We start from the raw sequence: 12,017 nt of genomic DNA, 5'->3' as shown, positions 1-12,017 counted from the left end.
TCTATATAAAGTTTATTTTCGGCTCTACCGGAGGGACCTGAACTAAACTAAGCGAGACCATCTAAACCTTGCAACCTGCGTTAGCGTGACTTTTAATGGCGGTGGGACATCGCTAAAGGTCACGGCGATATTGCCCAATTCGTCATAGAAGCTTTTTCAAGACGAGTCTTCCTTTCCTCCATACTTAATTTGCAACTTGCAGAAGCTGAAACACTTCTGTTACTCGTCATGTCTAACCATCGCTTAGGTCCACGAATGGACCTGTACGGATTTGCTTCGTCACGGATGAAAACGCCTTGACCTTGTACTGTACATATGGAGTAACTTGTCCGGGAGTAACTTGTCCGGATTCTCAGTAACTACTTTCGTATTCTGTCTTGCGCGACCGCGAGCTCCTCCATCATCACGAACCTGTGATTTTGCAAGAAGACCCCGTGGCCACAAAGCCACGCCTTGTTGTCGAAGTTAGTTGTAAGTAGAGTATCTTTATTTTCTTTCTCTTGCTGCGTAAACCAGTCAAGGTATTCCTGCTGGCCAAGTTCACTCAGTTCCTTAAGTTGACTATTCACTAGTTGAAGTAGCTCCTCCGTCGGTTGTTTTTGGCTTTCAAAAATTGGTACCAGATCCGACCATTTCTTTTTGGCTAGCTCAAGTTCTTGATACCAGTCGTTCCCAAATGGCGTACCGTCGATTCTTGTTGCAGGCGTAGCTGTAGTTTCTGGCCGAGGCTCAGTTGTCCCACCGGCTGCATTCTAAATTCCAGCAGCAGCATCATTTGGAATTTCTACTCTGTTCGGTAATGCAGGAGCAAGTGCTGATCCTACGTCTCCTCTCCTCGTAGGATCAACCGTATTTTCCATTCTCGTACCTGAAGCGTGATTCAAGGTAGTCCTCTCCGCAGCTCTTATCTCTGATTCTGACGATCCGTGCGCTGTCGTTTCAGTTCCTGGCATGGACCTAGTTGCCATCTCGGGAACTGCGTCAGCTGTTACATTTCCTCTGTTACCGGTTTCCGCTACTGGTGGTGGGTTGCCTGAAGCTTCGTTCCCTGTTCTGGGTATTTCATCTCTAAAGTTGAGTTCCGCTTCTGGCCGTAGATCTTCGTTCCTTGTTTCCAATGTACTGCCTGCCGTAGACTCCGTACCTGAATTTGGCCATTGCAGAATATGAGATGGTAAAGACCCAAAGAAGGTGAGATAAACACTTTGAAGAACGAAAAATGTGGTGATTCTCTCGCATTCTTCTGGGAGCTTGTGCATCTGATCAAGAAATAGGGACTTGCGGTCTTCTTCAAGAGTGTCCGCGTGAGGAATGCCGTACCGATCCCTCATTTGTGGATATATCTCTGCCAAACGACGGTCGACAGACCTTGGCTGACTTTGCTCATTCACGCTATCAGGTGGAGCTCGACCGACGAGGATGCTGATTGAGTTGGACCGAAAGCCCAATTTACGCGCAAGGACAGCCATTCTATGCAGGGATACTCCCTCATCCTCCTGGACGTTCGATGAGTTCCGCCTCTTCGTTTTGTTCCCGCGGAGGTAGTGCGTATTGCGTACAACCAGATTTGCCGATATCCGAGCTCTACGTGAAGCCGGCCATCGCATATTATTTGTCGATCACTCTCCTCTGAGATCTGAATCGGGTATCCATCGTTATGATGGTCATCGCCCTCAAACATAAATTCCATGGTCGAGCGTAGAGTGCGCTGCATGGGCTTGTCCACGAGCTTCAATACCCTTGGAGCACAGCGCTCCAGAATATGGATGTCTTGGAAGAAAGTGAAGAGGCTTGGGATCAATCGCTTGAAAAAGTCTGATTTTGTTCCAAATGCAGCCTCGCTCTTCCTCGCTGAAACCTGTAAAGATCTGACCGCTTAATATCAACCCATGGATAAAGCGACGATCCACACGACTGGTACCAGATGCCAAGCCCTGTAAGGCTTCACAGTTTCTCGGTCGATCTTGGCCATCCTTTCGGGTCGAAAGTCGACAAGGGATCCCCAGAATTGTCTGATTTCGCGAAGATAATGAATGATTTCCTGGCTAAGTCAGATGGTCGGTACTCATTTACTCTGGATAATGCGGACCTCATGGCAATGCAGGGATTTTATCTTGTGGATAACGCCGAGATGCACTCCAGTCCATAATCCTGGAATGTCAAGCAACGAATCAAAGGCAGCGGACAGATAGCGATGTTTCCAAAGGGAGCGGAGCCTATCAGCTTTTTTCCCTGCAAGGCGCCCCCACCATTTATCCTCAGACTCGATATCTCCTGCGAGTTGATAACGGCGGATTTGGAAGTATATCTCGCCGTCACTTGGTGCTACTTGGTTGGCATATTCCTCCTCGAGATCATTTTGAAGTTCCCGTGAGATGTCTACCACGCTGAGCCGTCAGACGCGGTCAAGACGAGCTTGGTCTCCAGTGACATACCATCAGGGTACAAGTCAACTGTCCACCACTGGTCGTGTGGTGGCAGAAGAGTACGGCCCACCTCTACTCGGTATCGGCCCTGGAGACAAGTCAATTCTTTATTGGGAAAATGCAAGAAAGGATGATTTTCTGGGTTTGGATCTCGTAAAGAATTAGCGCTCACACCGGCCTCTTGCAGGGACCGGTTGAGGTCTTGACGAGAGACTAACGCTTTCACATGCTTCTCGGGTCTGAGCCGCTGGATCTTCGATTCCCGGAATCTTTCACGAACCTCGCGCAGCCTTCGAAAATCTGGGCGCCACGAAGGCCCAGAAGGGAAATGTAGCTGTGAGAGTTTGACCTTGGCTGTGCCGAGACATGTCTCTCTTTGCTCGATTGAGAGGCGAACCTCTCGCCCGCGGCGCTGTTCTCTTCTATCCATGGCTCAGCTTGATTTGCCCGAGTCAATTCGGCATAGCAATCTGGGTATAAGAAATTTATTATGTATCTGGATGGTGAAAGTCTTTTCCTGAGGACTCAGCGCAGAAGAGGGCCATGAGATCCCATAGGGGCTCCATATCCTGCAGCCCCGCAGCAACCAGTCGGAGCATCATGTTGAACATCGCGAGCATTTTCAACTCCTCTTTCATCTATCCCTTTATCCTGCTGTTATTCATCACGGAAAGATAATAGCAATTTGATTCCTGAAGGAGACACAGGACTCGCAGGTTAAGTATCAGACAACCATTGGCACTAGATCCAGCACTGCGCAAAGTCCATCACGATCTGTCAAGATAAAAGCCATTAATATCATTTGCAGAATTCAACATGCCACAATTTCCTGACGGCCAGTACCGTCGTCGTACCCGCTTTGACGAGATACGGAGTCACATCAGACAGACGGTGGGATCTCAACGGATGGACAGCAGGGTGAAAGACATTCTCTATCTCCATCTCCCCTGCCAGCCAAACCACAAAAGACAAAACAAAGACAAGAAAGGATTTTGACAAAGGTAGAGCACGGACGGGTGACAAAATCGCGAGGTGAGGGCTTGAGGCCCCTCCACCTTGTGGATGCAAGAGCACAAATACCATCACGCCTGATAAAATACAATTCTCCCTGGGGAACTTTCCAACGGGTCTTGGAGTACATTTATGAAGAAGACAGAATCATAACGGTAGTCCGACGGGATAAGGAGTTCGCCCTTTGGGAGTTTGCAGTTCAAGAATTGGATCGCATTGAACAGAGGTTTAAACATCTCAAGCATGAAAACATTCTGACTGCAAAAGGCTTTTTCCGACTGGAGCAAACATGTTTTGTGCTCTCTGACCTTTTTGACCTTTCTTTAGTTCAAATAGTAGGATGTCCAAAGTATCCAACCGAAAGAGAGCTTGCATGCATCATCGGACAGGTCAACGATCCGCCACCCTTTGGCCTGCAGACAACACTGACTGATCGCAGATTCTAAGAGGGCTTGTCTTTCTCGTCTCAAAGGGTATTGTGCACAAGTCCTTGAGCTGCTCGAAAATCCTCCTGGACAGGACTGGTTGCGTCAAGATTGGTATCATCCCTCACTGTTTCCTCCATTATACTCCGCTAAGGAAAGACCCTCGCTATTTAGTGGGGTTCACAGGCACTGAGATGTGGCATCAAGATCGCCCACCAGCCCCAGTTATCAAAGCGCTAGCTATGATAATGGTCGAGCTCATGCAAAAATTGCCAGCCCAAAGCGGCATGATCAGCGTAAGGAACCCCGAGCGCTGGCCATTAGAGTCGAACGCTACCAAATTTCTGGTGAAACTGGGGTCGACCAGCTCTCTTTCCCAACTGACAACTGTAAGTCTGTTCTCCCTGAATTTCAAGGGGAAGATTTGAATTGATAATTGTTTGAGGATGCATTTGTCGATCCCAAGAATTGGGAACCATGGGACCTTATACCTCTGATCCGAAAGGCTTTAGCCACCACCCTACCACCATCCCGCTTAGATCCAGACGAGGAATCAGGTTCTGACTCCTAGACCTGTTTTGTTTTTCATTTTATCTGAAGAGTAACTCCATAATCTGCGTTGTTCGATAGTACATTCGTCCTAGGCTTAGAGGCATTGTGCGGCCACCAGAACTAGAAATTCATGTGTTCTGGTGGTGACTTGCAACACACCTTTTACTACTAGATCCATTTCTTTTTTAAGCCGTCTAGGATTTGCACATTATATATGGGCATATTATTTCATTTAATGACGAGATCATTTCTCAGACAATGCCGGAAGCAAATAATAAATACAATGTCATGCTACTGCCTATACCGAGCTAGCCGGAGCCGCGAATTCTAGAATTAGACGTCGTCATTACTTCTAGCTTCGACGGAGTGAATAGTAGATCATGTCTATGAAGCAGGCATTACAAAAGGGCGTGAACACCACATTGGCTACAATTTCAATTTAGAAGGTTGCAATTCACACATTACGTATGACTGCAAACACCTTCAAATACCGCATTCAACTCATGTGATAGGCGTAGAGTGTCTATCCGGTTTACATTGACTTGTACTCGAACTCTCTCAGGTGGATACCTTTTATATCCTTGCAGATGAGTCTCCGCATATGGTCATGAATCTGGGGCGATGCAGAGACTGGAGAAGTGTCAATTAATATTGGCAGCCGTGTCTGGGACAGTAGTCCTTACCCATTATGAGCGTCTCACCACGAGTTTCAGGGGCATCGTCAGCAATTCTTTTTCTGTGTTTTGTGACCTCCTCTACAAATATGTTGTCCAAGTTTGGTAAACCTCCAATTATCTCCGCTCTCCCCATTTTGCGAGTGTCTTGCTTGTATTGTTGATATACCGTGCAATGTAGTTCCTAGCCCGGTCAGTGAGGAGAGCATTCCTATGGTGATGGAGTTATCGGAACAGTCTTGCGTACACATTTATCCTTGATATCATCGAACTTGCTATTGATCCAGCACAAAATATTGTTCATAATGCGCATACGACCTTGGAACCATGCAATTTCTTTCTCAAGCGGCCTGACCTCATTCTCGAATTCCTGGAACTCACTTTGAAGGTTTGAGATTCTGGCCTGGTTCCTAATCACATCTCCACCCAGCTCTTCCTGTTCCTTGTCGTTCAAAGGGACATATCGACCCAGATGATACTGAATCAGCTTCGTCGGTAACTTAATGTGGTCTGAGAAGGTCTTCAATTTCTCATCTATGACCGCTTGCCTGTCTTTCACCGCATTGTTTGCATCTGTATACACCAACTTCGACACCTTAGGAATCTGCCAAACAAGGCGAATTTTGCGAGCCTTGGAGGTTCGGCCCTTAATGCAGTGGTACAGATGTCTTACATGGGCCATCATCGATAGGATTCCTAAGTCGCTTGCTATGAGTAGTATAGTCTCGTATTGCGTATATGCCTCACTGATGCCGTATGGCCCGGTGAAGAAGGCCCGGCCCATATCAGTTTCATGCAGAGGTCGGGTAGCTCTACTACCCAGACGTCGAGAAAAACTTCCCTCAGCTCTCTCGAATAGCTGAAGTTGTTGCTGCTTCCCTGGCTCCCAAGACTGGACGTAGAATTGTCGAAAGTCGAGCCATGTCAGTGGACTAACGAATGGAATCCACAATTTAATAAACTGCCCTGGAAGGACGTGAATGGCTCGTCCTGGGTAGACTAGTATTTGTTTGCTCTCGTCTGCCTGGAGGATGATAGAGACCCGCGTCCAGCCTCCATCTGCAAAAGCCCCGTTGGAGTAGAGGAAATATGCACTTTCTATCACAAGCATCAAGAAAAGGGCAGTGACAATAAAGATGTAAAGCGTAGGGTAGAGGTTCGAAGCAGGGAGGTGAGCGTATACTGCTGCAATGGCCACTAGAGCAAGGGGTCGGTGCAGCCAACGAACAACCCCGGGAGCCAAATTTCTAATGAATGGGAATGATAATACCAAGATGAACAATGTTAATGTGGATCCCTATTTCCATGTCAGCCTGATGGCGTTGCCGTAGAGGGGCCTTGCGTACAATGACCGCGCCCACGTTTCCTGTGGTACGTAGAGAGTACCCGATACCTCGGCTCATCGCACAGGTGATGTGAAGAGTCACCAAGCCCCCAGCCATCCAACCTGCCGCGCGATGCAGGCGACGACAGGTCCGCACAGTGACTCCAAGGCAATGCGCCAAGAAGCTCAGATTAGGACTGCAGTACAAGAATATCGTGTTGATCAAGGATAGAAGACCGGATCGGCGACTCACATCGGAAATAGATAGGTTCGGATAAAGGACACAGAACAAATTGACGGCAGTGTAAGATAAACAAGAAAGAACTTCAGCTCTTGTCCAAGGCCCCACAAGGTGATGTCTGTCTACAAGGTAAGGGTACGTCAGGTGCCTGGCGACCAGACGAAATATAATGGCTCTCAGTGGTCTTAAATATGGTAGTAGTCGGATGATGAGCAATAGGCCGAACAAGCCCCCTCCAACGATTGCATACACTATAGGAGCATCCATGATGCCTTCTGGGCGAAAATTCCATCGATATACTTTCTGTCCGAGGTGAAGTAGGGTATGTGTATATATCTCAATCGCCAAGACGACCAGCCAAAGCCATTCTCAATTAAAGACCAGAGGGCATACTGATCTGGCAATTCTACTTTGTCCAGAGCGAATTTGAGCGGTCCGGCATTATCTGCCTATCTCAGAATGTTATGGCCGTTCGTCTTCCAATTTGCCTGGTCGATAGCTGTCCTAAATACCTACCAATTGGCGCCGAGCAACAAAATAATCAAAATCTTCTTCGGCCTTCTTCCAGCTGCACTGTCCTTTTTCCTTGGCCCCCGAGACTAAAGAGTTTTCCCTAGACTGGGCCTGAAAGGAAACGCTGGAGTACTACAGGAAACGGATAGATCTCGTCTTGTGGTGGAGATTAGACCAATACTAATATGCCTTGAGAAACCAATAGCCCACTGTTGGACATACTATGGCAATGGGTCTCCAGGAGCTTTTCGACTATTCTCATAATTATCCTGTCGAAGATCACTGCCCTTCATAATCTAGAAGATGCACCACTATCTGCTTGCCCCCCAATATAATGTTGGTGATAAGGTATGACTCTCCCTATAAGAGATCAGGATAGATAGGCAGTCAAAGAAGCTTAATGCACATAATATAAAGTATATGGTCCTAGAGCGAGTGGGCTTATATACCTACTAGTTAGATATGCCCCCAGGAGTGTATAACATCTTCTACACCTGGCTGTTATAACTGGCTGCCTTAAACCTGCTACTGAGTTAGTGTCAAAGCAACTACAACCTCTAGGGTAGCTAGTTGATGGGCATTTGGAATGGATAAAGCAATTTGTGGCCGCTGCCGTTGGTTTCTGGTAAAATGGGTTGGGTATGAGAAGCCCACATGGGAGCCAGCAAGTGCCCTTGAAGAGACCATAGTGCTTGATTAATGGGAGGCTCATTGCACAGAGCTTAGATGGGGTGTATTGACACAGGCTAGAGCCCGTAGAAGGACTCGGGCAAAGCCCTCGTGAGATGTTTGAATTTTTGAGAAGTTTTACAGGGTATTCTACAAGACGGCAAGCGGGGCGCGGGAAACGGCCGTCGCCCACACCGCCTGCCAGCTCAGGAGATCTGATTTCCTGAAGAGGCTAAGCAGACGGTACAACGGCCCGTTCAGGAATGGCTCTAGGCCTTGCCGCTTTTAATTGCCCTAGCAGAATCCACTTATGTATATAAACCCGCGGTGCGTTCCTTGAGGACGAGCATCCTTAATTTTTTCTTCTTGTACTTTGCTGAGCCTGGCTGGTTGCTGCCATGTGATCCAACAATTGCCCCTGACCCAGTAAGATATAAACTTTTAAACGTGGCCTACAGAGTTGCCATCAGGGAAGCAGAATGGATCTCTATTAAGGCAATTCCCCAGCTGGTTTTGTTGGACACTGTTATCTCCCTTGCTCTTAGCAGCTAAGTACATTACTATTATGATAGTGGAGCTGTGAACAAAGGACCAAATGCCTGCCCAAGGACGTAGACTGATATAACAAAGGTACCAAGGACGGTGCTAGTGGAATGAAATTCTTTCATAGCTTGCGGCACACCAGGTGCAAACATGGACGAAGCAATAGGTCTAGTGACAGTGTGTTAGCTGACTCTGTGTGTCAACTTCTACATGGGCGTCCCTGGACAGCCAGACGTACGTAACAAAAGTCATCATGGATATAACAGCAAGATTGCGCCACTTTTTGCCCTGTTTCCAATTCATTGGATTGAGCTCATCATCCCCATCCCACCTAACTTGCTTGGGCAGTTGTTCCTCTGGTGCTTGTCCATCTTTGATGACCATGGTCTGCAGCGAGCTTGCGGTCGGCAATGGACACTATGCAAGTGAATCATCCGCATCTGCGTTCGATGCTGGGATCCTGGGACCCACCTGTGGATTGGATTCCAGCTCCGGACCCTGTTGAAACATTGCGACTATTCGGGGTTGGTGTGGCTCTCGCAAACAGGTGTGAATGATGTTCCAAGTAATAATTGCTATTGGAAAACCTGCAATAAGATTGTTAGGTTTGGGCCTTGTACTCTCGACGCATGGAAGATCAATTGGTCTGTCTAATATTGCCGAATACTTCAAAACGTGAGATTGGACTCGAAGTAAGTAAGTTGTTCTATTTAGATAGGGGTGAGATGGAAAGGTCTCAACGCCTTTATCTACCATACCCACGCTGTTCGACTATTCCTGGGACCCATGCTCTTTTGGGCCACTTCGCACGAGGGAAGTTCCGTATCTTCCGATGCTCCGCTGTGAGACAGACTATATTGAGGTTGTTTCCACAGATACTGAGTGGGGCTGGAATATAAGTTACATAGCTAACTTCGTAAACAACTCAATAACTACAACCTCACTACGGCGTCTCCAACAGAATCAACAATACATGTAATAACTTTGAACATTATAATATACTAAATCAGTTGTACTAACTATAGATGAGGTGTAGTTTAGCTCCAACAGAAAGTAAAGACTCTTAGAACAACCCCTTTCCTTTTCCCCCACGATCAGCTTTTGTCAATGGCAACAGATTTGGGAGTACGTTAGCCTGACGTGGGTAGTTCGTGCGATGTCCATACACGCTAACATCCACCATCCCATACCACATGAGACCAGAGAACTTCGTCATCAAAACATGATAGTAGTTCCCCAGAGGCAAATTTTTTCAGGTAGTATTTTCTTTGTCAGGTCCATGCTTCCTTTACGAGTCACTGCACATTTGTAACTAACCATATCTCTAGATGCGCAGGCCTGGCTTTTGTTAAACGTGGCCTTGATCCTACACTATGCGGCCGTATCGACGCCCTACTGCTTGTATGACTTGTCGTGATCGCCGGGTAGGTATTGGTATTAGTGCTTGCCACATCGCAAACTAACACATCCCCCCAAGGTTAAATGCGATCGTGCACGACCAACTTGCTCTCAGTGCAAAAAGCGAGAATGAAATTGTCGATACCTCAACAGTGCTAAGCCAACAATAGAGTTTGTAACAGAGCCTCGAAGCCTCCTAGTCGGATCGGACATAGGCGCCTCTCTCTCTTCAGACTCTTGGAAGTCTGTTGATGAGCAGCAAGCAGATCTAATCAAGCTGTCGAATGCCGTAACGGACCGTCCAGCAACTGGTGTGCCTTTTTGGACCCTTGCCGAGGCCGGAAAGGTATATTATACATGATGCATCCTAAAGTAATTGAGGGATTAGCTGACAATTGAATGAAGTCTACTCTCCCACAGAGCTCGCAATCTTACCGGGCTCCCCTTCGACAATCTGTCATCCATATCAGCGCCATGGGAGAAGATTTCATTTCTTCCCTCACCACCAAACTTCCTGTTCGCGAGGATTGCAACCGCTTCTTTGAACACTTCTGCTCCAGCATTTATCCGGTCGTGCCAGTAGTCCACCTTCCAACTTTAAGAGATGAATATTCTGAGTTTTGGATGAATCTGTGACCAAGTACTTCTGTGGATTCTCTCGTCCAGATCTTGGCCGTACTTTACACCGGCGCAGCGAATTCTAGCTCAGTTGACGATATTGCGAAGTCTCACTCACTATACGCGCTATACAATGACGTCTTACATGCAATCGACTTCTTTGTGTACTATGCCACATCATCATCCACCCAACTGCTCCAGGGGTTCGTCATAATGAACACGTTCCGCATCAGTCAACTCGCCTCATTTTCAGCATATGGTTTCTTGCCGCTCGCGATTCGATTCGCACAATCATTGCGGCTACATGCAGATCAGGGGATAGGAAATCCGATAGACCTAGAGGTCCAGCGTCGGCTATGGTGGCATCTGCTATTTCTAGATGTCGAATCGACTATTGCAAGTGGCTTACACTTCATTATCCGTCCAGATGGATATACAACACGCCTGCCATCTGTAATCAGTGATGCTCCATCCTTGGAAGACAGCGAGTCCCTTGGACACTCTGGCATATCCCCAAATATGTCACCAATGATGGTGGCAATGCAGGGACACTGGCTCTGGGCTACTAGGATGCAAACCTGGTTTGAACGGATGCCACATCGAGACGAAGTCACACATTTCAGTCACCTTATTGAACAGTTGATGGAATCAATCCGTGATTGCGAAGAGAATGAGTGGCCACTCACGTACCTCAAGCTACAAATCGATCGTGCTTATTGCATGCTCGGGCTTAGATTTTGACAACTGGATCAATTCAGAGGGACAGGTTGTCACTCTGAGGTAGTGAGGTAAATGTATTTGCAAGGCTCACCAGGTGAACGGTTTGAGCTGACATGAAGCCGTAAAGAACTGCCCGCTCCTTTCTAGAGAAATATCTTCGACTCTCAGAACTATCAGGACCACTGGGCCTCTGTTGGTTTGTGCCCGGACTGCTTCAACCAATTCATGCTCTGATGATCCTGATTATGCACTTGAGCGGTTGCTCTGAACCAGATGAAGAAAGTCGCATCAGTCGACCTCTAGTAGACCAAATCTTCACTCTACGAATCAATCGAATCATCAATGGAGCCGTTCTTCCACTGAAAGTCATGATAGGAGGGGCGCACAAACTGAACGCCAACCCAAGATATCACGTCCTGCAGGGTCTAAGAAGAAGAGTTTGGAAGAAGTTTGGTTGGTCAATTCCCAATAACGAAGATTTCTGCTGCTGCTTTCAAGCGGATGAAGGAGAAGGGGAGACGTGCAATAACATGTACCAGAGTGCAGCTTTGGACATCCCTTGCCAGTACAACGACCAATTGCAGGAAAATGTACTGCTCGCTCAACTGGATGACATGCTTACTAGCGACACCTATGGACCTGCTGCGGTGGGATTGGCAAGAGCCACTTGCAGCAGGGCCTTTTATGACATGAGGAACTTGTCTTTCTCTCAGCATCAATTGATCTATCAGGTGCATTAAATTGGTGAGGTTAAGGTGTATCGATTAAGTCGCCAAAGCTAGCTTTAATAGAATCTCGAGGAGCGGTAGAGCAGGTTCTAGTTTCCAGAGTATTAATATTCGGACATAGGGAGAATTTCAGCTAACGGAGACCACTTTCTCTTAGCCCTCTGCGTAACTGAAC

General features: G+C 47.3%; 6 protein-coding genes across 6 annotated transcripts; 3 read left to right on the top strand and 3 right to left on the bottom strand.

Annotated features, from left to right (window-relative positions):
* Positions 1 to 752: 752 nt before the first annotated feature.
* VTN77DRAFT_354 (uncharacterized protein) lies at positions 753 to 1,331 on the bottom strand (the record flags this gene model as incomplete). The annotated part of the gene is made up of 1 exon (XM_069419499.1): positions 753 to 1,331. The coding sequence occupies one exon, from the start codon at positions 1,329 to 1,331 to the stop codon at positions 753 to 755; it is 579 nt and encodes a 192-aa protein (XP_069280415.1).
* A 2,479-nt stretch (positions 1,332 to 3,810) lies between these two features.
* Positions 3,811 to 4,433, top strand: VTN77DRAFT_353 (uncharacterized protein; the record flags this gene model as incomplete). Its single annotated transcript, XM_069419488.1, has 5 exons — positions 3,811 to 3,826; positions 3,877 to 3,910; positions 3,957 to 3,976; positions 4,037 to 4,251; positions 4,308 to 4,433. 5 exons carry the CDS (start codon positions 3,811 to 3,813, stop codon positions 4,431 to 4,433), a joined length of 411 nt encoding a protein of 136 aa, XP_069280414.1.
* Positions 4,434 to 4,946: 513 nt separating this feature from the next.
* VTN77DRAFT_352 (uncharacterized protein) lies at positions 4,947 to 6,530 on the bottom strand (the record flags this gene model as incomplete). The annotated part of the gene is made up of 4 exons (XM_069419477.1): positions 4,947 to 5,044; positions 5,098 to 5,272; positions 5,336 to 6,385; positions 6,435 to 6,530. The coding sequence occupies 4 exons, from the start codon at positions 6,528 to 6,530 to the stop codon at positions 4,947 to 4,949; spliced, it is 1,419 nt and encodes a 472-aa protein (XP_069280413.1).
* Positions 6,531 to 8,398: 1,868 nt separating this feature from the next.
* Positions 8,399 to 8,888, bottom strand: VTN77DRAFT_351 (uncharacterized protein; the record flags this gene model as incomplete). The annotated part of the gene is made up of 3 exons (XM_069419466.1): positions 8,399 to 8,546; positions 8,617 to 8,795; positions 8,850 to 8,888. 3 exons carry the CDS (start codon positions 8,886 to 8,888, stop codon positions 8,399 to 8,401), a joined length of 366 nt encoding a protein of 121 aa, XP_069280412.1.
* Positions 8,889 to 9,860: 972 nt separating this feature from the next.
* VTN77DRAFT_350 (uncharacterized protein) lies at positions 9,861 to 10,412 on the top strand (the record flags this gene model as incomplete). Its single annotated transcript, XM_069419455.1, has 3 exons — positions 9,861 to 9,868; positions 9,930 to 10,122; positions 10,182 to 10,412. The coding sequence occupies 3 exons, from the start codon at positions 9,861 to 9,863 to the stop codon at positions 10,410 to 10,412; spliced, it is 432 nt and encodes a 143-aa protein (XP_069280411.1).
* Positions 10,413 to 10,607: 195 nt separating this feature from the next.
* VTN77DRAFT_349 (uncharacterized protein) lies at positions 10,608 to 11,135 on the top strand (the record flags this gene model as incomplete). The annotated part of the gene is made up of 1 exon (XM_069419443.1): positions 10,608 to 11,135. One exon carries the CDS (start codon positions 10,608 to 10,610, stop codon positions 11,133 to 11,135), a length of 528 nt encoding a protein of 175 aa, XP_069280410.1.
* Between the last annotated feature and the right edge of the window lie 882 nt (positions 11,136 to 12,017).

Source organism: Rasamsonia byssochlamydoides (assembly GCF_041956645.1).
Source record: "Rasamsonia byssochlamydoides strain NRRL 3658 unplaced genomic scaffold VTN77scaffold_10, whole genome shotgun sequence".
Lineage (NCBI taxonomy): Eukaryota > Fungi > Ascomycota > Eurotiomycetes > Eurotiales > Trichocomaceae > Rasamsonia > Rasamsonia byssochlamydoides.
The sequence above is the reverse complement of the archived record's forward strand: the minus strand, read 5'-3'. Positions and strand labels throughout refer to the sequence as shown.